Source organism: Zootoca vivipara, chromosome 7 (genome assembly GCF_963506605.1).
Source record: "Zootoca vivipara chromosome 7, rZooViv1.1, whole genome shotgun sequence".
NCBI lineage: Eukaryota > Metazoa > Chordata > Lepidosauria > Squamata > Lacertidae > Zootoca > Zootoca vivipara.
This window is the reverse complement of record NC_083282.1, coordinates 10,570,257-10,592,231: the sequence shown is the minus strand read 5'-3', so window position 1 is coordinate 10,592,231 and position 21,975 is coordinate 10,570,257. Positions and strand designations below refer to the sequence as shown.

At 42.0% G+C, this 21,975-nt stretch overlaps 1 protein-coding gene across 1 annotated transcript; it reads left to right on the top strand.

Annotated features, from left to right (window-relative positions):
- Nucleotides 1-8,625: 8,625 nt before the first annotated feature.
- Nucleotides 8,626-21,702, top strand: LOC118089145 (prostaglandin G/H synthase 2-like). The gene is made up of 9 exons (XM_035123561.1): nt 8,626-8,737; nt 12,325-12,468; nt 13,811-13,954; nt 14,506-14,687; nt 16,041-16,124; nt 16,479-16,725; nt 17,666-17,952; nt 19,637-19,784; nt 21,299-21,702. Exons 1-9 carry the CDS (start codon nt 8,665-8,667, stop codon nt 21,700-21,702), a joined length of 1,713 nt encoding a protein of 570 aa, XP_034979452.1. The 5' UTR covers nt 8,626-8,664.
- Nucleotides 21,703-21,975: the final 273 nt, after the last annotated feature.

Below are 21,975 nucleotides of genomic sequence, written 5' to 3'. Positions count from 1 at the left end.
AAAGAAAAGTGTATGGAAAAAGAAAATTTGGGGAAACGAAAGAAGAAGTAAAGAAATTACAAAGTAAGAAAAATAACAAAAGGAAAAGGAAAAATTATTTACATAGTAAAAGTATCCACCAGCACCATCCTTTCAATCGTTCTCGTTATACTGTTTGATATATCATTCTTTTTTACACAGATATATATTATATAGTAACACTTCTTTCTCCTTTATATGCATTCATTTGATCCTTTTTCTTTACAAATATCACTCAGTTTCTGCTAGTATGGAATTGTTTGCACAATAAAGTTTTAAATAGTTTTAAATATTGTCCATTCTCTAGATGTTTTCTGTATCATTATTCCTCTGACTGATCCTGTCAGTTTCGCTAATTGTAAATAGTCTAACGAGGATCTGCCAATCTGTAATCTCTGGTATTATTTCATTCTTCCACTTCCTTGCTATTAGGGTTCTAGCTGCTGTTATGCCATACATAAACAATGATCTTATATCTTTTTTTAATTTCTAGTGGTAGTATACCAAGTACAGTAGGAAAATCTCAAGGAGGGGGGGATTAAAGGTGATTTTAAATAATTTCTTAAACTCATTCCAGTACTTGCCAACAACTATACAAGTCCATCACATATGATAGTATGACCCCTCCTCTTTTTTTACCTCTCCAACAGGTTGGTGTTTCCCCTTTATACATTTTAGCTAACTTTTTAGGGGTAAGATGCCATCTATATACCATCTTCATGGTATTCTCCCTGAGATTATAACATGCTGTAAATTTAATATCTGTTGTCCATAATCTCTCCCATTGCTCCATAAGTATACTATGCCCGATGTCCTGTGGCCATTTAACCATAACTACTTTAACTTGTTCTTCTTTTGTTTCCCATTCCAGAAGATAATCATATACTCGTGAGATATTTTTCTTTTTGTTCAATATTAATTCTCTTCCAAATCTAGATGTTTCCTTTGCAATTCCTTGTTTTGAATCTATAACTAATCTTTGGTGTAACTGAAAATATTGTAGCCAGTCTGTTAATGAGTTTTTAAATCTCCTCATATTTCTTCAATGTTGGCTTGTCCTTCTCCACTTCCAGGACTGATCCGTATGTTGGCCATTCCCCTTTTATATTTCTTTTTTTTTGACTGCCATGGCTTCTGTAGGTGAGGTCCACAGGGGTAAACAGAATAAAGATTGGTGAGAAATATATAGACGACTGAAAGACAAGAATACAAAAATTTCTGAAATACAATGGAGATTTATTTTAAAAAGATGCAGACATAGGAAGGGAAATGGAATATTATCTACGACAACAAAAAATCCCAAAGATTAAGAAAGAGGATCTCCAAAAGTTAAATGCTCCGATATCGGAGGCAGAAACTAAAAAAGCCATTCAGAAAATTAAAACAGGAAAAACACCTGGCCCAGATGTCTTCCTGCAGAATATTATAAAAAGCTGGAAGCAATAATAATAACACCACTAACTGAAATAATGAATGGTTACAGGTAGGTAGCCCTGTTGGTCTGACGCAGTCAAAACAAAATAAAAAAATCCTTCCAGTAGCACCTTAGAGACCAACTAAGTTTGTCATAGGTATGAGCTTTCGGGTGCATGCACACTTCACAAAAGCTCATACCTATGACAAACTTAGTTGGTCTCTAAGGTGCTACTGGAAGGATTTTTTATTTTGTTTTGAAATAATGAATAACATCTTCAATCATGGTAAAATACTGGAGTCTTGGAAATAAGCATACATAACCCTTATATCTAAACAGGGAGGGGATCCAGAGTCAATATCCAATTATAGGCCAATATCACTCCTAAATTGTGATTATAAAATATTTGCCAATATTATGGCAAGTAGACTTAAAGAGGCCATTAAAGATGTCATTCATCAGAATCAAGCTGGATTCCTCCCAGGAAGACAGATTTTGGAGAATACAAGAAATGTTGTTGTTGTTTAGTCGTTTAGTCGTGTCCGACTCTTCGTGACCCCATGGACCAGAGCACGCCAGGCACTCCTGTCTTGCACTGCCTCCCGCAGTTTGGTCAAACTCATGTTGGTAGCTTCGAGAACACTGTCCAACCATCTTGTCCTCTGTCGTCCCCTTCTCCTAGTGCCCTCAATCTTTCCCAACATCAGGGTCTTTTCCAAGGATTCTTCTCTTCTCATGAGGTGGCCAAAGTATTGGAGCCTCAGCTTCACGATCTGTCCTTCCAGGGAGCACTCAGGGCTGATTTCCTTAAGAATGGATAGGTTTGATCTTCTTGCAGTCCATGGGACTCTCAAGAGTCTCCTCCAGCACCATAATTCAAAAGCATCAATTCTTCGGCGATCAGCCTTCTTTATGGTCCAACTCTCACTTCCATACATCACTACTGGGAAAACCATAGCTTTAACTATACGGACCTTTGTCGGCAAGGTGATGTCTCTGCTTTTTAAGATGCTGTCTAGGTTTGTCATTGCTTTTCTCCCAAGAAGCAGGCGTCTTTTAATTTCGTGACTGCTGTCACCATCTGCAGTGATCAAGGAGCCCAAGAAAGTAAAATCTCTCACTGCCTCCATTTCTTCCCCTTCTATTTGCCAGGAGGTGATGGGACCAGTGGCCATGATCTTGGTTTTTTTGATGTTGAGCTTCAGACCATATTTTGCGCTCTCCTCTTTCACCCTCATTAAAAGGTTCTTTAATTCCTCCTCGCTTTCTGCCATCAAGGTTGTGTCATCTGCATATCTGAGGTTGTTGATATTTCTTCCGGCAATCTTAATTCCGGCTTGGGATTCATCTAGTCCAGCCTTTCGCATGATGAATTCTGCATATAAGTTAAATAAGCAGGGAGACAATATACAACCTTGTCGTACTCCTTTCCCAATTTTGAACCAATCAGTTGTTCCATATCCAGTTCTAACTGTAGCTTCTTGTCCCACATAGAGATTTCTCAGGAGACAGATGAGGTGATCAGGCACTCCCATTTCTTTAAGAACTTGCCATAGTTTGCTGTGGTCGACACAGTCAAAGGCTTTTGCATAGTCAATGAAGCAAAAGTAGACGTTTTTCTGGAACTCTCTAGCTTTCTCCATAATCCAGCGCATGTTTGCTATTTGGTCTCTGGTTCCTCTGCCCTTTCGAAATCCAGCTTGCACTTCTGGGAGTTCTCGGTCCACATACTGCCTAAGCCTGCCTTGTAGAATTTTAAGCATAACCTTGCTAGCGTGTGAAATGAGCGCAATTGTGCGGTAGTTGCAGCATTCTTTGGCACTGCCCTTCTTTGGAATTGGGATGTAGACTGATCTTCTCCAATCCTCTGGCCATTGCTGAGTTTTCCAAACTTGCTGGCATATTGGGTGTAGCACCTTAACAGCATCATCTTTTAAAATTTTAAACAGTTCAGCTGGAATATCATCACTTCCACTGGCCTTGTTATTAGCAATGCTTTCTAAGGCCCATTTGACTTCACTCTCCAAGATGTCTGGCTCAAGGTCAGCAACCACACTACCTGAGGTGTACGAGATCTCCATATCTTTCTGGTATAATTCCTCTGTGTATTCTTGCCACCTCTTCTTGATGTCTTCTGCTTCTGTTAGGTCCTTACCACTTTTGTCCTTGATTATGGTAATCTTTGTACGAAATGTTCCTTTCATATCTCCAATTTTCTTGAACAGATCTCTGGTTTTCCCCATTCTATTGTTTTCCTCTATTTCTTTGCATTGCTCATTTAAGAAGACCCTCTTGTCTCTCCTTGCTGTTTTTTGGAAATCTGCATTCAGTTTCCTGTATCTTTCCCTATCTCCCTTGCATTTTGCTTGCCTCCTCTCCTCCGCTATTTGTAAGGCCTCGTTGGACAGCCATTTTGCTTTCTTGCATTTCCTTTTCCTTGGGATGGTTTTCATTGCTGCCTCCTGTATAATGTTACGAGCCTCCATCCATAGTTCTTCAGGCACTCTGTCCACCAAATCTAAATCCTTAAACCTGTTCCTCACTTCCACTGTGTATTCATAAGGGATTTGATTCAGATTGTATCTTACTGGCCCAGTGGTTTTTCCTACTTTCTTCAGTTTAAGCTGGAATTTTGCTATAAGAAGCTGATGATCTGAGTTACAGTCAGCTCCAGGTCTTGTTTTTGCTGACTGTATAGAGCTTCTCCATCTTTGGCTGCAGAGAATATAATCAATCTGATTTTGATGCTGTCCATTTGGTGATATCCATGTGTAGAGTCGTCTCTTGTGTTGTTGGAATAGAGTGTTTGTGATGACCAGCTTGTTCTCTTGACAGAACTCTATTAGCCTTTGCCCTGCTTCATTTTGAACTCCAAGGCCAAACTTGCCAGTTGTTCCTTTTATCTCTTGATTCCCTACTTTAGCATTCCAGTCCCCTGTAATGAGAAGAACATCCTTCTTTGGTGTCATTTCTAGAAGGTGTTGTAGGTCTTCATAGAATTGGTCAATTTCACTTTCTTCAGCACCGGTAGTTGGTGCATAAACTTGGATTACTGTGATGTTAAAAGGTCTGCCTTGGATTCGTATCGAGATCATTCTGTCATTTTTGAGATTGCATCCCATTACAGCTTTTGCCACTCTTTTGTTGACTATGAGGGCCACTCCATTTCTGCTACAGGATTCTTGCCCACAGTAGTAGATATGATAGTCATCCGAACTGAATTCGCCCATTCCCTTCCATTTTAGTTCACTGATGCCCAGGATGTTGATATTTATTCTTGTCATCTCATTTTTGACCACATCCAGCTTACCTCTATTCATGGTTCTTACATTCCAGGTTCCTATGCAATATTTTTCTTTACAGCATCGGACTTTCCTTTCGCTTCCAGGCATATCCGCAACTGAGCGTCCTTTCGGCTTTGGCCCAGCCGCTTCATCAGCTCTGAATCTACTTGTACTTGTCCTCCGCTCTTCCTCAGTAGCATGTTGGACGCCTTCCGACCTGAGGGGCTCATCTTCCAGCGTCATAACTTTTATATGCCTGTTGTCTTTGTCCATGGAGTTTTCTTGGCAGGGATACTGGAGTGGCTTGCCAGTTCCTTCTCCAGGTGGATCACGTTTAGTCAAAACTCTCCACTATGACCTGTCCATCTTGGGTGGCCCTGCATGGCATAGCTCATAGCTTCTCTGAGTTATTCAAGCCCCTTCGCCACGACAAGGCATTGATCCATGAAGGGGAATACAAGAAATATCATAGATATTTTAGAATACCTAGAAGCCAATAGCGACAAAAAAGCAGCTTTATTATTATTAGACGCTGAAAAGGCGTTTGACAACGTCTCTTGGCTCTACATGAAAAAACAGCTAGAAATAATGGAAATGGGAACACAGTTTAGGAGGGGAATAGAAGCAATATATGAGCAACAGACAGCTAGACTCTGAATAAATGGCAACCCCATGGACAACATTCTCATTACAAAAGGGACTAGACAGGGATGTCCCCTGTCACCATTGTTATTCATATTAGCATTAGAACCACTTCTCTGTGATATTAGAAAAGATGAAAATATAAAGGGAATAAGGCTAGGGGAGAAAACCTACAAAATTAGAGCATTTGCCGATGACTTGATTATAACAACACAAGACCCGAAGCAAAGTATACCAGCAGCCATAAATTCAATCAGAAGATATGGAAGAATTAATGGGGCTGAAGATAAATTATCAAAAACCTAAACTACTGACCAAAAACTTAACCCAGGAAGAGAAAAAAGAACTCCAAGAAAAAACAGGTTTAGAAATTAAAAAATAAAGTAAAATATTTAGGGATAAGGATTTCAAACAGAAATACAAACCTATATGAGGATAATTATATTAAGACGTGGAAGGATTTTTTTTAAAAAAAAAATGGAAACATGGAATAAACTCCATCTTACCCTATGGGGAAGAATCTCGGTAGTAAAAAAGAATACCCTCCCTAAAATGATCTTTCTATTTCAAAACAATACCCATATTAAGAGGAATGAACTGTTTCAAGGAATGGAAAAAGTACATGGAGTGGGAAGAAGCCGAGAATTATACACCTTCTATTGAGATGAAAGGGAACGAGGAGGATTTGCACTGCCAGATTTGGAATTATGCCACACGGCTGCAGGACTGAATTGGATAAAATACTGGATTACATTAAAAGAAACTGATGTGTTAGATCTAGAAGGTCATGATAACAGGTATGGGTGGCACGCCTATTTGGTATACGATAAAGTGAAGGTCCACAGGGGATTTTTGAGCCATGTGATAAGGAAATCATTATTATACAAAATATGGATCAGATATAAAGGAATATTGGAGCCAACGAGGTTAAGTCTCACACAGCTGTCCCTAAGAGGCATTTTATGGACAGGTTAGGTGGACAATGAAGTTGAAGGGGAGAAGAAGACTTAGCAGGAGCTGTATAGATAAGAGTTTATCCTTGTATCTATGAATATATTTTAACTGAATATAATTATTTCTGGCTTTGTCTCCTCAATACCTGTGTTGTCTGAATTTAGGGTTGCCAGACTCAATAGAGGACAGGACTTCTGTGCCTTTAATTGCCCTGCTCTCTTTTGAGTCTGAAAACCTTAAAGAGAAACCAGCAGACCCTTTGCTTGAAAATGAAACAAAGGGTCTGCTGGTTTCTCTAAGGTTTCCACACTCAAAAGAGAGCAGGGCAATTAAAGGCACAGAAGTCCTGTCCTCTATTGAGTCTGGCAACCCTATCTGAATTAGGCTTAATTTCCTTTAACAAAAGGCAAATGTAGAGGAAAATGCCAGTATTCTGCCTTCTGTGCACTCATTCTGAAAAGATTAATGAAGCACTAACTAAATATTATGCCCGCTTTCCTCAGTATCTCTGGCTGATTTTCTCATTGGGAAGGAAATGATATATAAGGGAGAGCAAGGGGTAGAAAGCTTTAAAAGGGTCTGATCTTGGAGCTAATAACAGCCTTTCCCCCTCTACATCATTTGTGTAGTCTGAGAAATGGGGAGAGGCATTTGATTTTGATTTTGTTTTTAAACGACTGTATGCATTGTCTCTTTTTTGCATTTATATGTGAACAGTCTGTGCTGCAGAGGCAAAAGCAGGTAAATGATTTCCAGTGGTTCTCGAAGCGCTTATCGCTGATTATCCTTTTAAGAGATGATAAACTTTTAGAGCCACGTTCCGTGGGGGGCGAGGCGGGACGGGAGGCAGAAACCGCAATGTCACTTATACTTTGAGTCTCTGAGACCATATTGCAAGCCTCAAATGCCATACTGGGGCAGCAAAGATGTAGGAAGTAATAGGATCAGATTAAAACCTGCTGAAATAATTAAATTCTCTTTCAGGTGCACAAGTTTATACATGGACCCAATGGAGCTTGCTTTGGTTACGGTGGAATGGGATTGCACAGAGCAGGATAAACTTGACTTTCTGATCTTACTGTTTTAATTGCCGTTAACTGTTTAAATCACTATGCTTTTGAAGTGGCTTCTTTCAGTGTGTATTTTAATTAAGAATGTTTTAATGCTTTGGCGGATCTGTTTTATTTTTGCATAGCATTTATAATTTGTTTTATAGTTTTAAATGTCTTGGAAACGATTTTGGCAAGCAAGTAGCATAAAGATGACTAAGCTGAATGAAAGCTATATTGCTTTTGCAAATGATAGTAATATCTACCTGTAGGTTTTAGTTAAGATTATACCATATTTTTCCATGTATAAGACGCCCCATGTATAAGACACGCCCTATATTTGGGGACTCCAAATTTAGAAAACACCCCTCAGCACTACCCATGTATAAGACGAGCCCCAATTTTAAACCTAATTTTTTGGTTTAAAAGCGTAGTCTTATACACGGAAAAATACAGTAAATCATTCAGAATGACTCTTATCCAAGGATTTGAATATTTGGACTAATGAAATCCATTGTGTAAGATTTGCATGAAGAAAGCCATCACATTTTCCTTCATCTTTGCCAATAGTAAAGGTAAAGGTAACCATTAGGTCCAGTTGTGGACGACTCTGGGGTTGCGGCACTCGCCTTGCTTTACTGGCCGAAAAGCATCATGGAAGGAATTGCAGAAAACTATGCTGAAGCACAGCAAAAAAAAATGGAAAAGAAGGGAAGGCACACAAAATAAAGACTGTCCAGGGCACCATTGAAGCTGCTGGGATCTTGTAGGCAAAGGACGTGCCCACTGCTTCCTTCCCATCCTCCTACAGCCATACCATAACATGTGAAGGATGCAGTATCAAATTAAAAAGGCTGAATGTAATGTGAGAGCAAATATAATCTAATGGTATCAAACAACAGTTAAACTATTGAGATCTAATTCATTAGCACTAGTTCATGAATTTTTATGAGACTCTAGATCAGCCATGTCCAAAGTCCGTTTCAGGGGCCTAATTTGGCCCACTGGCCGGTTTAATCCAGCCCCTGTGACAGTTTATTTCCGGGGTAAAATCCTTAAAAAACCCTCAACAACTTCAATTCTTTAAAAAGCTCAACAACTCCAACCCTAAAAAAGGGTCAACAGGTCAACAACTTTGGCTGGCCCTTTGGTCGGCCCCCGCAGCCCTTCACTTCATCAAATCTGGCCCTCTTTGAAAAAAGTTTGGACACCACTGCTCTAGATCTCACTGAACTGCACGTCTCTTGATTCCCTTTTAGTTAATCCTTGCTGCTCAAATCCATGCCAAAACAGAGGAATCTGCATGACAACAGGATTTGACCATTATGAATGTGACTGTACGCGGACTGGTTATCATGGGGAAAACTGCACTACACGTATGTATTCCAGAAGGTTACACTTGCACAATTAACATTTGGGAGAAAAGCCATAGTCCAGTGATGTAAAGAGCACATCATTTTGCACAGTGTTGGTTCAAGTTAAAAATAGGTATAAAAGGAGAAATTCCAGGGCACGTTTGGGGCAAGTACTCTTTTTTTTATAATAATTTTTATTGATTTTTTCTTTATAAAGACAAAACATACACAACATATACAATAAACTCTGTCCCTTCATTTTCCCTCCACCCACAAGACCACTTCTGCCACCAGTGATACCCATGGGCATTGAGAAACAAAGGGGTCCATTTTTAAGCTGAGTTTGACCTCCCCCCTCCCTCCTCCCCCCTCCTCCCCCCCCCCTGCCACTGAGAGGACAGAGGCGGAGGAGCTCTGAGGTTTGGCTTATCCCCCAGCTAATTCTTCATTATAATTCAACAACAAAACTACAAATAGAAAAAAAAGAAAGAAGAAAAAACATGGAAAAAGGAAAAAAGAAGAAAAAGAAAAAACAAGAACATCTAAATTCCAAATCTTATTTTCTTAACAGTTTGTTTGCGGCTTCCACGATTCTCTTCCTCATGGATTTCCTAACTTCTTTAATTAATTTTGGCGGGTTTTCTAATCTAATTCAAAATCTTATTCTTATTATATTAACTTAATCCTCCTCCTTCTTCATGCTGCCCCCCTCCGAGTCCCCTCCTGCCACTAGGGTAACCCGAGGGGTTCAGCAGTCAAAAGGTTCCATTTTTGTGTCTGGGTTTCCTTCCACCCCTCCCTCTCCCCTCCAGACACCCCCTGCCACTGGATGCCAAGAGTAAAGAAAGGGAGACAGGCAGTTCTCTACCCAAACACCTCTCTAATCACCAAAAACATTAAAAACAAACTTTAACATGTTTCCCCAGCCATTCTTCTGCCCCTCCAGAAAACTCTTAACCCTAAACTTTTAAAAATCTCTCCCTCCCCCCTCCCAATGTCCCTTCCCCCCCTTGGATCAGCATATCCTTTAGCAGGCCAAGATTCAGACACCGTTATTCATCAGGCAAAAAAAAAAACACCTTAAACTAAAATTTTCACCCCACACCTGTCCTTTCCCACATCCACTTCCAGACCTTTGCACCCCCCTCTTCCTGCCTATCCCTCCCTTCACTAACACCACTCCACATTTCAGTCTTTCCAGGATTTCCATTTCCATCAATCTTCTCTTCACTTTGCTTCTCCTTATCGGCCTCATCTCCTTGTTCAGATTTTTGTTTTTCATCATCCAACACATATTTTTTTTGGTCCAAATCAGTCTCCAAGTTATCCTCAAATTGTTGCTCCTCACACGCAGTCTCAGCATCAAAATTGTCCTCTAAATCTTGATCTTGCACCTCATTCTCCATTTCTGTTGGATTCAAACATTGCCGTTCCTTGTAAATATCTTCCCATGTTTGTAGATAGTTCAACACAGCCTCCTGGAAGGCTCGAGAAAACTTTGTTTTCATAGTTCACTTAACCGCAGGCAGACCAGAGATAAGGGCCAAAGAGTGCTGGAAAATTCCTCTCTACCACGTTGTCGGCTCCATCTTGGCTGATCTTATCCTTTGTCTTTAACTTCATTACATTTCAAATTTAAATTCCGCTTAAATTATATTCTGAATCCTCTTCAATCAGTTTTTACAGTCCACAACAGTAAAATCAATTTTCTTAATCCTGTAGCAATTTGACAGCTTTTGACAGCTGTCAAAACGTCCTCCCCCTTGTTGCTGCTGAACCTCAAGGGGTATCGACACCGGGGGCTGGGAAGGTTTGGAAAAGTCTTTCTTTCTCTCGGGTCCACAATCTGGAAAAGAACTTTTCCCCTTTCGGCTTAGGGATATTTAATACGCCTCCCGATTAACCATTTGGAAGAGATCGGCTTCCGTTGCTTTAGAATCTCTTCCTATCTTCAAATTTAAAATTTTTGAAGTCCGAATAGAGATTTGACTTACTTTGTACAAGTCTTTTATTTTCTTGGAAGAATCCGCCGCTTGCAGCCTGAGGACTCGGAGCTTCACTTCAAGGAGGTAAGATGAAACCCAAAAATGGCTCCCGCGACTCCACTCCGCTGGCTCTCGATCGCTCTACGGAGCTCTCGGGCAGCGGAGGAATCACGTCTGGAGCAGGCAGCTGGGCGCTATGTCACCGGGACTCTCTACCCGGTGTTTTTTCGGGGAGTCCGCTCGCTCTGCGGACTTCCCCCCCCCCTCCACGAAGCCAGGGACTTCAGAGCGCGAAGTCCCTGCGTCCTACTCCACCAGCGCGACGGAACGGAAGCCCCTGGGGCAAGTACTCTTTGGTGAGGGAACCCCAGTAAAGATTTAAAATCACAAAGTATGTAGCAAAGTAAGCATGGAAATATAGGCTGTTGGACCTTTAAAATATGCCCTTTCAAGTTCCTTCAAAAGTTCCGCTTTTCCCGCAGCATAGGAAAAGACCACACGTTTTTTGGTAAGTTAAAAATGGTTTACTTACAAACTCTCCAAAGGTCAGATTCATGAGTTTCAGAAAATTGCACAGGCAATAAAACTTGGCTTAGTCACAAAGTGATGAAGGTTCCTATTGTAGTGGTCTGGCACCCTCAAACTCATATAAGTTCAGCTTTGTAATAGCTAACCAGTTGAACTAATTGGTATAGGAACTCAATAGTGGTTTCTGTGAGCCATGTGGTCTGAACAGGAGCAACCAGCTCAGGCATCCTCACACACTGAACTTCTCAAGTAGACAGAGGGTGAACAAAGGCTTGATTACCTAGTTCCTCCCAAAGTGAGGGGAAGTGGACATAGCTAAGCCTGGCAGGACAGCTTGCTCTATGGTATTAACACATTCATGCATTAATTAGACTTAAGCATGTTAGTTATATGAGGCTGGGTATCCCACAAATAGCTGGTTCCAGGTTCAATCTCTGGTGCACCAGGTAAGGTAGGGAAAGACTCCTGTTTGAAGCCATGGAGAGAGGCCACTAGTCAGTGAAGATATTACTGTTTATCTAGAGCAGGCACCCCCAAACTTCGGCCCTCCAGATGTTTTGGACTACAATTCCCATCATCCCTGACCACTGGTCCTCTTAGCTAGGGATCATGGGAGTTGTAGGCCAAAACATCTGGAGGGCCGCAATTTGGGGATGCCTCATCTAGAGCAGAGTTTCACAGACTTGGGTCTCCAGTCATTGTTGGACTACATTTCCCATCAATCCTGACCACTGGTCCTGCTGCCTAGGGCTGATGAGAGCTGTAGTCCAAAAACAGCTGGAGATGCCTTAGTTTAAGGTATCATCAAAGGTTTCAAATAAAGGGTTGCCATTTTTCAAACCAGGACACCCCGAAAATTGTTGAGGTTTTTTTAGACAAATCTCAAAGTTGTTGCACCCCCCCCCCACACACACACACAGAAAAGCAAAAAAAAAAAAGATTATTTTTTTTAATTTACTTGCCTAATATCCAGGACAAACCTCCACCTTTCACAAATTCTCCCTGGACATATGGCAGTCCAGTTTTCTTCAGTTCTTATTTGCAATTTTTCCATGAATGTTTTCCCTAATTTTCATTGCACTTCATTCCTTGCAGCGGAATTCTTTACTTGGCTGAGAGCGACTCTGAAACCCGCTCCAGCCACAGTCCACTACCTACTCACTCACTTCAAAGCAGTCTGGGATGTAATAAACAACACCCCTTTCCTCCAGAACACCATCATGAGATATCTCCTGATAAGTAAGTAACCATACCTTTCAATGCTGTTTTTACAGGATAGTCCTATGCACATCTACTCAGAAGTAAGTCTCATCGAGTTCAATGGAGCTTGCTGCCAGGTCAATGAGTATTGGATTAGAGCAGGCACCCCCAAACTTCGGCCCTCCAGATGTTTTGGACTACAATTCCCATCATCCCTAACCGCTGGTCCTGTTAGCTAGGGATCATGGGAGTTGTAGGCCAAAACATCTGGAGGGCCGCAGTTTGGGGATACCTGGATTAGAGGCTTAATAGTGGGGACAGGTATTTACCTATACATGTCTACTCCTTGAGAAGTAAGTCTCATTGAGTTCCATGGGCCTTATTCCCAGGTGAATGAATATAGGCTTGGAACAGGAGGTCAGCTATATATATCTGAGCTCTTTGAGGTACCATATGTTGACTACAATAGTTGTCATTGCTGTACATATTGGCCTAATGCAGTAACTGAATTCTACCCTCTAAGCTTTCTAATAAATGGCGTTATGGAAAGCAATGGCTGAGTCATGAGTCTTCCTTTTCATACCTTAGGTGCAATTTGTTTCTTATGGAAGATGACAGCAAAAGTGCAAATTCCCCTTGAAATTCCCCTTTTTGTACAACACACATTTAAAATGAGTTTTGTGGTCTGTATGGGTGTCTGTACTTCTGCAAGGGGAGTTGGAGATCTTTCTCAAAGGGTTTTGAGCACCCTCATGTGATTACAAATTTCAGGATTCTCCACAGGGCTTGACAGTGGTATGTCCGCTCACTTTCCTCAGTGGGCAGTATCACGGCCAGGCCTCAGGCCACACAAGTGATCCAGCAAATGACAGGCCAGATCGCCTGGCTGCCGGCTATTGTCCAATGCCAGCAGATCTTGGACAGACATTCCCCTGGGGGTGGTTTAATTGTGGCCTGCCCGGCTGACTCCCCTGCCTTGACAAGAGGTTTTTAGTGCCATAATTTTTTAGAGTTGTTATGGCCCCCAAGATACAAATGCAAAGAGTATAAAATTGAGAATGGGCTTATCATCTCACATCACTTCTGAAATTTGCCTTGCCGTGGTCAGATCATTAATTGGTGAGGTTTAGATCAGGCATAGGCAAACTCCGGCCCTCCAGATGTTTGGGACTACAATTCCCATCATCCCTGGCCACTGGTCCTGTTAGCTAGGGATGATGGGAATTGTAGTCCCAAACATCTGGAGGGCCGGAGTTTGCCTATGCCTGGTTTAGCTCCTCTGTGAAAGCAGGCTGTATATGAGTTATCACTGCTTAGGTCACACAGTCATTAATTGCTTGCCATGGACATAATTTCTTTTATTCATCCCTTGCCCATCTAGCAAGGTCCCATTTAATAGAGAGCCCACCAACGTATAACAGCCGTTATGGTTACAAAAGCTGGGAAGCCTATTCAAACCTTTCTTACTATACCAGAGTACTTCCGCCGGTAGACCACAACTGCCCTACCCCTATGGGTGTGAAAGGTAAGAAGAAAGGGAGGGTTGAATATGTGAAGATAAGAGAAGATGAAATATTATTCCTCCTGTATACACAAGGCCAGTGGGGGCAACCCTGGTCTCCCCCCTCAATGCATTGGTCAATCATGTTCAGTGAATATCTCAGAAGGGCTGGAACATTATTAGAAAATGTGTCAGAAGGAGAAACACAATATATCGAGCATTTGCTACATCGTAAATCTTCACATTGGAAGGTTTTGTCTTACTTTGTCAAATAAGAAGAGGTTAGGCTTTTAGTGGATGCTAGCAAGTGGTGCATTTGGGCATATACTGGCAACCAAACTAATAACAAACTGGTTTAAACCAGAACTATATTCAGCGTACTACTTTAGACTAGTTCTAAAACACAAAGAAGCTATCAACATTGTACATTTGGAGTTTAACACGCTGTACATTTGGAGTTTTACACATTTACATTTTCCCTGTCAAATTCCTGTAGGAAAAAGGAAACTGCAGGAGCTATTCTGTTTCCAGTACTTACACGTGTCAGAAAAATAAACGATTATTTTACATCCCAGGCAAGAAGGAACTTCCAGAGTCTAAGCTCGTTGTGGAGAAAGTTCTGCTTAGGAGAAAATTTATTCCCTCCCCTCAAGGCACAAATATCATGTTTGTGTTCTTCGCTCAGCACTTCAACCACCAGTACCTCAGTACAGAAAAGGACAAAGGGCCAGCCTTCACAAAAGCTGTTGGACATGGGGTAAGCTGGAAGAGTCATGACTTCGACTGGTTAGCTATTACAAAGTAGAACTGTTATGCATTTGAGAGTGCTGGACCAAACCAAGAGGACTCTGGTTTTTTTGGGGAAAGTACTTTTAAGCATTTCTCTCCATTCAGTATGAATTATTTCCCAATGTTCTTTTACGCTTTTACAGGTCTACCACATATGATAGAACGTACTCTCAGCCTCATTGCATCTCCATATGCTAGATGCTTTTAATCCCCTGGAATCAGCAAGTGTTAAAAGATAATCAAGCCAGGCTAGCCTCCTGGGTCAAGGTAAAAGCCTGGGAGATGTGCCATTAAGAGAGAGCCAGTGTGGTGTAGTGGTTAAGAGCGGTAGACTTGTAATCTGGTGGACCGGGTTCGCGTCCCCGCTCCTCCACATGCAGCTGCTGGGTGACCTTGGGCTAGTCACACTTCTCTGAAGTCTCTCAGCCCCACTCACCTCACAGAGTGTTTGTTGTGGTGGAGGAAGGGAAAGGAGAATGTTAGCTGCTTTGAGACTCCTTCGGGTAGTGATAAAGCGGGATATCAAATCCAAACTCTTCTTTTTCTTCTTCTAAGAAAACAAGGTTCAAAGAGTAGGTTTAGAGTGGTAAGAGTTAGGAGTTGTGTGACCAAGACACAAGTAGAAGGCAAAGCATGATGTCTGACGTCTGTCTGAATTGAAAGCTATGCCTATGGGAGAAGCAAGACCCTTTTGGGGTGTTAATCATGTGAGACCCTCCATCGTAGGCTCATGTTGTATATATTTGTAAATAAGCCTTATATCATAAAGATGCCACAGTCTCTGCTCAGCCTCATTTCCAAAAGAAAATATGGACCCTGGTTAAGAGCCTGGAATCTTGTACCGCTGGAGATTGGGGTGGCATGCAACACAATTTCTATTAGTTCCTTCAGAAAGCAGGAGCCCTTCTTAACAACCACGATTACAATGATATGTATCACCGCTACCCTGAGTTGTGTATCAGAAAAAAAACCAGTTTTATATGCCAGGGCTCATTCTATATTTAACCCCAATAGAGGCATGCAATAGCAAAACAATTCATCTATAAATTAAGAATATTCAAATCACCACATATTTTGAGGACTGACCAAACTCTCTCCTCCATTGCACCCTCACTGCAGCATATATTGTTGTGAAATTTTTAGAGGGAGATGACTAATTTTACTGGACATTTATGACGTGTTCAACTTTCTTTGGGCGGCAACTAGTATATTTAAGTAACATTCTGTCTATTTTTTAAGGGCTTCACCCTGAATCTATTTGTTTCTCTGTCTCATCTGTCAAATTAAAAATCGGCCGTTCATGTTCCTATCATTTTGACAGGTTGATCTAAATCATATCTATGGAAATAATTTGGATAGGCAGATGAAACTCAGACTGTTTAAGGATGGGAAGCTGAAATTTCAGGTTGGTTTGGACTTTTTCTGAAAACACTCAGTGTGTTGAGAAACAGAGAGATGGTGTTTATGTTAAAGTATTTACTTGGAAGAGAGGTGTGTTCCCTCTGATGCAGAGAAGTCCCACAGACATTTCAGTAACTGCACCAGTCACCCTATTCTTACTAGATAACTATTTAAGGAGTATAGACTATCACAATGCCACAATCTCACATAAATCTCTGTTCTTGAAATCCATTGGAAATTGACAAGTATAAGCATATTATATTTGCACTGGATTTTAGTATTCTTGGCTGAAATCCAGTATGATAGAAGATTCTATGTGTTGCCATGCTCATTTATTTATTTATTTTTTTAATTACAGGTGATCAATGGAGAGGTGTACCCGCCCACAGTGAAAGAAACTCAGGCAGAAATGATCTACCCACCACATGTCCCTGAGCACCTGAAATTTTCTGTAGGGCAAGAGGTCTTTGGTTTGGTTCCGGGGCTGATGATGTACGCCACGTTATGGCTCCGGGAACACAACCGGGTCTGTGACATTCTGAAGGGTGAGCATCCGGAATGGGATGATGAGCAGCTGTTCCAAACTGCACGCCTGATCTTAACAGGTAATTCTTACAAATTACACTGAACGGACCTCCGACTGCTCTTGGCGACACGCTCAACCAGAAGTCTGATCTATCACTGTTTGTTGACTATTGTTGAATCTGAGCATCTCAGGGACATTTTGTGGGCGCCGTTGGAAATGTAATGCCAGACAAGATGGATCCTTGGATTGATCCAAGAGAACTGTTCTTTCATTGCGTGGACAAGCGGAGTCCCCCAAACCCCAGGCAACCCCTGAGCGGAATAATGACTCGAGACAACTTGCTATGGGATTAAAATTGGCCACAACTTTATTAAGATTCAGATGTAGGGAGACCTTGGCTCAGGCATTGGACATTTATCCTTCCCAGTCCCCAGCCAGGGATCTGGGAGACTTCAGGGTTATCCAGAATGTGTGGGGTTTGGGCTGGCTCTGGAGAACATACGTTCAAGCAGAGAGCCCGCCCCTCCCCAGGCCGGATTGGGTGGTTGACTGAGGTAGGCAGAGACCCCAGGTATCTTGCCTGGGGAGGATGAAGCCAGTCCTGAACTACCAGGTGCCGCACTGGGATCCAGGGGGCTGCGCGCGACCACACAAAAGTCTCCCCCCCCCTTTGATGTGGGAAGCGGTCATTATTCAATGTTGCTGTGACTTCTAACTGGGAGCATGGCATTTCACAGCAGACGAGTTTCACTTTCTGTTTGCCTGCTGGATTTTGGTTGGCCTGCTGCAAATTTTGTTAGGGACTTAACATTGTTCCAGAAACAAAACAAAAAGGTTTGACTTTATGGTGGGAAAACAGGAGCGACCATCAAGATTGTGATTGAAGACTACGGCCTGAAAGAGAGATGAGTGTCTCACCCCATAATCGCCTTTGGCTGGACTTAACCGTCCAGGGGTCCTTTACCCTTTTATTGTTTAGGAAATGAAAAGACTGAATTTTGTTTTCTGTGGGGAAACAGGAGAGACCATCAAGATTGTGATTGAAGACTACGTTCAGCACCTGAGTGGCTACCACTTCAAGTTGAAGTTTGACCCAGAGCTGCTCTTCAACCAGAGATTCCAGTATCAGAACAGAATAGCGGCAGAATTCAACACCCTTTACCACTGGCACCCTCTCCTCCCTGATACCTTCCAGATTCATGACCAAGAGTACACATACCAGCAGCTCATTTATAACAACTCCATCATGTTAGAACATGGTCTTTCCCACATGGTGGAATCCTTCTCCAAGCAAAGGGCTGGAAGGGTAAGAATATATTTTCTGCTAAGAAATTGCAAAGCCTTCATCTTGAGGCAACATGATACAACTGTCCTCCTGTATTGTAAGTCACCCTTGTGTCTGAAAAGGTTTTAAATGTAAGATGTTTATCAAAGGGGCATTCTGAGATTTGGGGAACCGTTTTGCAGTATCTGCAGCTTTCTCTGCGGCTGCAGCTTTTATTGATCTCCCGTTGTTGCATTTTCTGCAGAAGGCTGAATAGCACGAGCAGTTTTACATCGGAAATCAAGAGATGAGCGTTCAGTCTTTTACACTTGAAGTCCGGTTGATTTCAAAGGGGCCAGAAGTTCTGATGACCTAGTATTCCATTTGATCAGTTTATAATGCAACAAATGCACAACAGACAGGATTAGTTAGGGCCATTTCTCTACCTACACTTGTCGAAAAGTAGCTTTTATCACTGAAGTGGCAAACCTGTTCACTATACTGCTTGAAGGAACTTGTATGATGGAATGTTCCTCAATTTTCTCTCTAAAAAAATGTTCCTTCCATATACAAAACTAGAAGTTGTGGAGAAGAATTCAAGTCTGGTCTTTTTTTTTCCTGTTGGTTTTTTTTCTATGTGAGAACTGGACTCTGAGTATAGTCTCAGTGAGAACTTACAGCTCTGTCTGAACTAACCAAGTTTAATGCAGTCGCCTGTGTTTTCTCTACTTCTCCATTCTACCCAAAGGAAGGCCAACTCCAAAAGCTCATATTCCTGTTTTTGGAACCATGGTGGCAAGGCTTGTAGGTATTATGGAACGCCATGCCATACTTGTGCCAAAATATGCAGCATATGCACTTCAGAATGACCTTAACAGATTAGACAACTGGGCCAAAGCAAACAAGATGAATTTTAACAAGGAGAAATGTAAAGCAGTACACTTGGGCAAAAAAAAATGAAAGGCACAAATACAGGATAGGAGACACCTGGCTTGAGAGCAGTACATGTGAAAAGGATCTAGGAGTCTTGGTAGACCACAAACTTGACATGAGTCAACAGTGTGATGCAGCAGCTAAAAAAGCCAATGCAATTCTGGGCTGCATCAATAGGAGTATAGCGTCTAGATCAAGGGAAGTAATAGTACCACTGTATTCTGCCCTGGTCAGACCTCACCTGGAGTACTGTGTCCAGTTCTGGGCACCACAGTTCAAGAAGGATACTGACAAGCTGGAACGTGTCCAGAGGAGGGGAACCAAAATGGTCAAAGGCCTGGAAACAATGCCTTATGAGGAACGGCTTAGGGAGCTGGGTATGTTTAGCCTGGAGAAGAGAAGGTTAAGGGGTGATATGATAGCCATGTTCAAATATATAAAAGGATGTCATATAGAGGAGGGTGAAAGGTTGTTTTCTGCTGCTCCAGAGAAGCGGACATGGAGCAATGGATTCAAACTACAAGAAAGGATATTCCACCTAAACAATAGGAAGAACTTCCTGCCAGTAAGAGCTGTTCGACAGTGGAATTTGCTGCCAAGGAGTGTGGTAGAGTCTCCTTCTTTGGAGGTCTTTAAGCAGAGGCTTGACAGCCATATGTCAAGAATGCTTTGATGGTGTTTCCTGCTTGGCAGGGGTTTGGACTGGATGGCCCTTGTGGTCTCTTCCAACTCTATGATTCTATGATTTAAACTCCATTTTGTTACTCACATTACTCCATTTATTTGATAACAGGTAGCTGGTGGGCGGAATGTCCCTACCGCGATGCAGACAGTAGCTAAAGCCTCCATTGATCGAAGCAGGCAGATGAGATTCCACTCCTTGAATGAGTATCGGAAGCACTTTATGCTGAAGCCCTTTCAGTCATTTGAAGAGCTCACAGGTAAGACTTGTCCTCTACGTATAGAAAAACAGAAGCTTCTCTTTTATGGGCAAGGCTGTGCAACTTAGAAATCAAACCTCTGCTTTGTATGGGGATGTTTTGGGTCCAATTCTTCGCATCTCCAATTAAGGGAAAGCAATGGGCCAGCTTAGTCTAGTGTTTACTTCGAATCTATCTTTGCAGAATCACCAATTGCTTAACGGCAGTTCGATACTCCACGGGTGCTCTCTGGCTTTAAAAAAAAGAATTAAAGGAAAGCAATTAGCAGATCCAGGATTGTGTAGGCAGCTAAAGGCTAGATGTTCCAATGGGTTGAGTTAGACTAGGTCATAGTTCAGTTTTATGCTACCTCTCATCCCAAAAGGCCCTCAAGTTGGCGCTCAAATGTTCAAATCCAAATCCAAGATTCAAGCAATATAACCAATAAATGAATTACTCAGTGTATCGAGAACATGTTGTTTTTTAAAAAGTGTTGAGTTCCTGTGGAAAAGCTCTGTTGTCTTTTATTGGAGATTGGGTAGTTCCAGCGCTCTGCCGAGAACCTGCACTGTCTTTTCAAGCTGTAATGAAAGATGCTCAAAAGGGAAACTGCATGTTCTAAGGATGAAAAGGAAGAAATCAGAGGCTGTGGGGAAACCTTCTAGATGATAGTTTTCCATAAGACTATTCTGTGTCAACCATAACTTTCCTTGCAAAATAAAAAAATTCCTTCAGTAGCACCTTAAAGACCAACTAAGTTTTTTATTTTGGTATGAGCTTTCGTGTGCATGCACACTTCTTCAGATACACTTGAAACAGAAGAGTCAGACCCTTATGTATATACAGAGGGTGGTGGGGGTGGGTGGGAATGGGTGATGGGCTGATGGGAGTGGTAAACCTGTAGATGGCTGTTACCGACTGCTGATGACTGCAATTGGTCCTGCGGGGGGGGGGGAGCAAGGGCTGAGGCGCTAAAGAAAGCTAGATCATGCATAATGAGATAAGCCCATCAGCCCATCACCCATTCCCACCCACCCCCACCACCCTCTGTATATACATAAGGGTCTGACTCTTCTGTTTCAAGTGTATCTGAAGAAGTGTGCATGCACACGAAAGCTCATACCAAAATAAAAACTTAGTTGGTCTTTAAGGTGCTACTGAAGGAATTTTTTTATTTTGCTTCTACTCAGACCAACACGGCTACCTACCTGTAACTTTCCTTGCAAAGATTTGTAATATGATATGATTCATTCGTTCTTCTCTCGCTGCATTGACTTTCTCCCTGTTGATGCTAAATTTCTTTAGGATTCTAGAGCTTGGCTTCCCCACCATACTATTTCTATTTCATGGCAGCTTTTGCAACAGCAATGAGTCAGGGTCTCTCCCTGTCCTCCTTTGTAAGGTAACTTCCTTTCTTATTCTCAGAGCCTCATAGAAGAACCCGCTAATGATTTACAATGATATACAAAACTATCCCCCCCCCCAACTGTTGGAGATGCCCTGCTTAACAATGGTTTTGTCTCCTTTTAATACAGGAGAAAAAGAAATGGCCGCAGAACTTGAAGAACTCTATGGGGATATTGATGCTATGGAGTTTTACCCAGCCCTTCTTGTAGAAAAACCATATCCTGGAGGTATATTTGGTGAGAACATGATAGAAATTGGGGCACCGTTCTCCTTGAAAGGTCTCATGGGAAATTTCATCTGCTCACCAGAGTACTGGAAGCCCAGCACCTTTGGGGGCAAAGTTGGCTTTGACATAGTGAACACAGCCTCCATCCAGAACCTTATCTGCAACAATGTGGAGGGCTGTCCTCTCGTGGCTTTCCACGTCATAAACCCAGCAACAGCAGCAACAAATAACACCAGCACCTCCAGCACAGCAAGAGTCGAGACTGGCCAACCAGTACGATCAAAAGAACAATTTGCTGAACTATAGGGAACAGTTGTTTGCACATTTGTTTATTTATATCATTGTTGCTGTTGCTGCTGCTGCTGCTGCTTACAATTTAGAAAAAAATCACCACTGATTTTTCTTTGCCTTGGCATCTCAGTTCACAAAAACCACTCTAAAGGCATGTTCTGCTTAGATGTGCAGGACTGAATCTTTTGGGTTTTAAGAATAAACCACAGAACCTAGGGCTTGCCAATCAGAAGGTCGGCGGTTCGAATCCCCGCAACAGGGTGAGCTCCCATTGCTCGGTCCCAGCTC

What these genes read in the sequence shown, in the direction of transcription:
- LOC118089145 (XM_035123561.1), top strand. Translation starts at nt 8,665, where the DNA reads ATGACAACAGGATTTGACCATTATGAATGTGACTGTACGCGGACTGGT. An exon ending in TACCCCTATGGGTGTGAAAG is followed by an intron (nt 13,955 to 14,505) that starts GTAAGAAGAAAG and finishes TTTACATCCCAG; the next exon opens with GCAAGAAGGAACTTCCAGAG. An exon ending in ATGGGAAGCTGAAATTTCAG is followed by an intron (nt 16,125 to 16,478) that starts GTTGGTTTGGAC and finishes TTTTAATTACAG; the next exon opens with GTGATCAATGGAGAGGTGTA.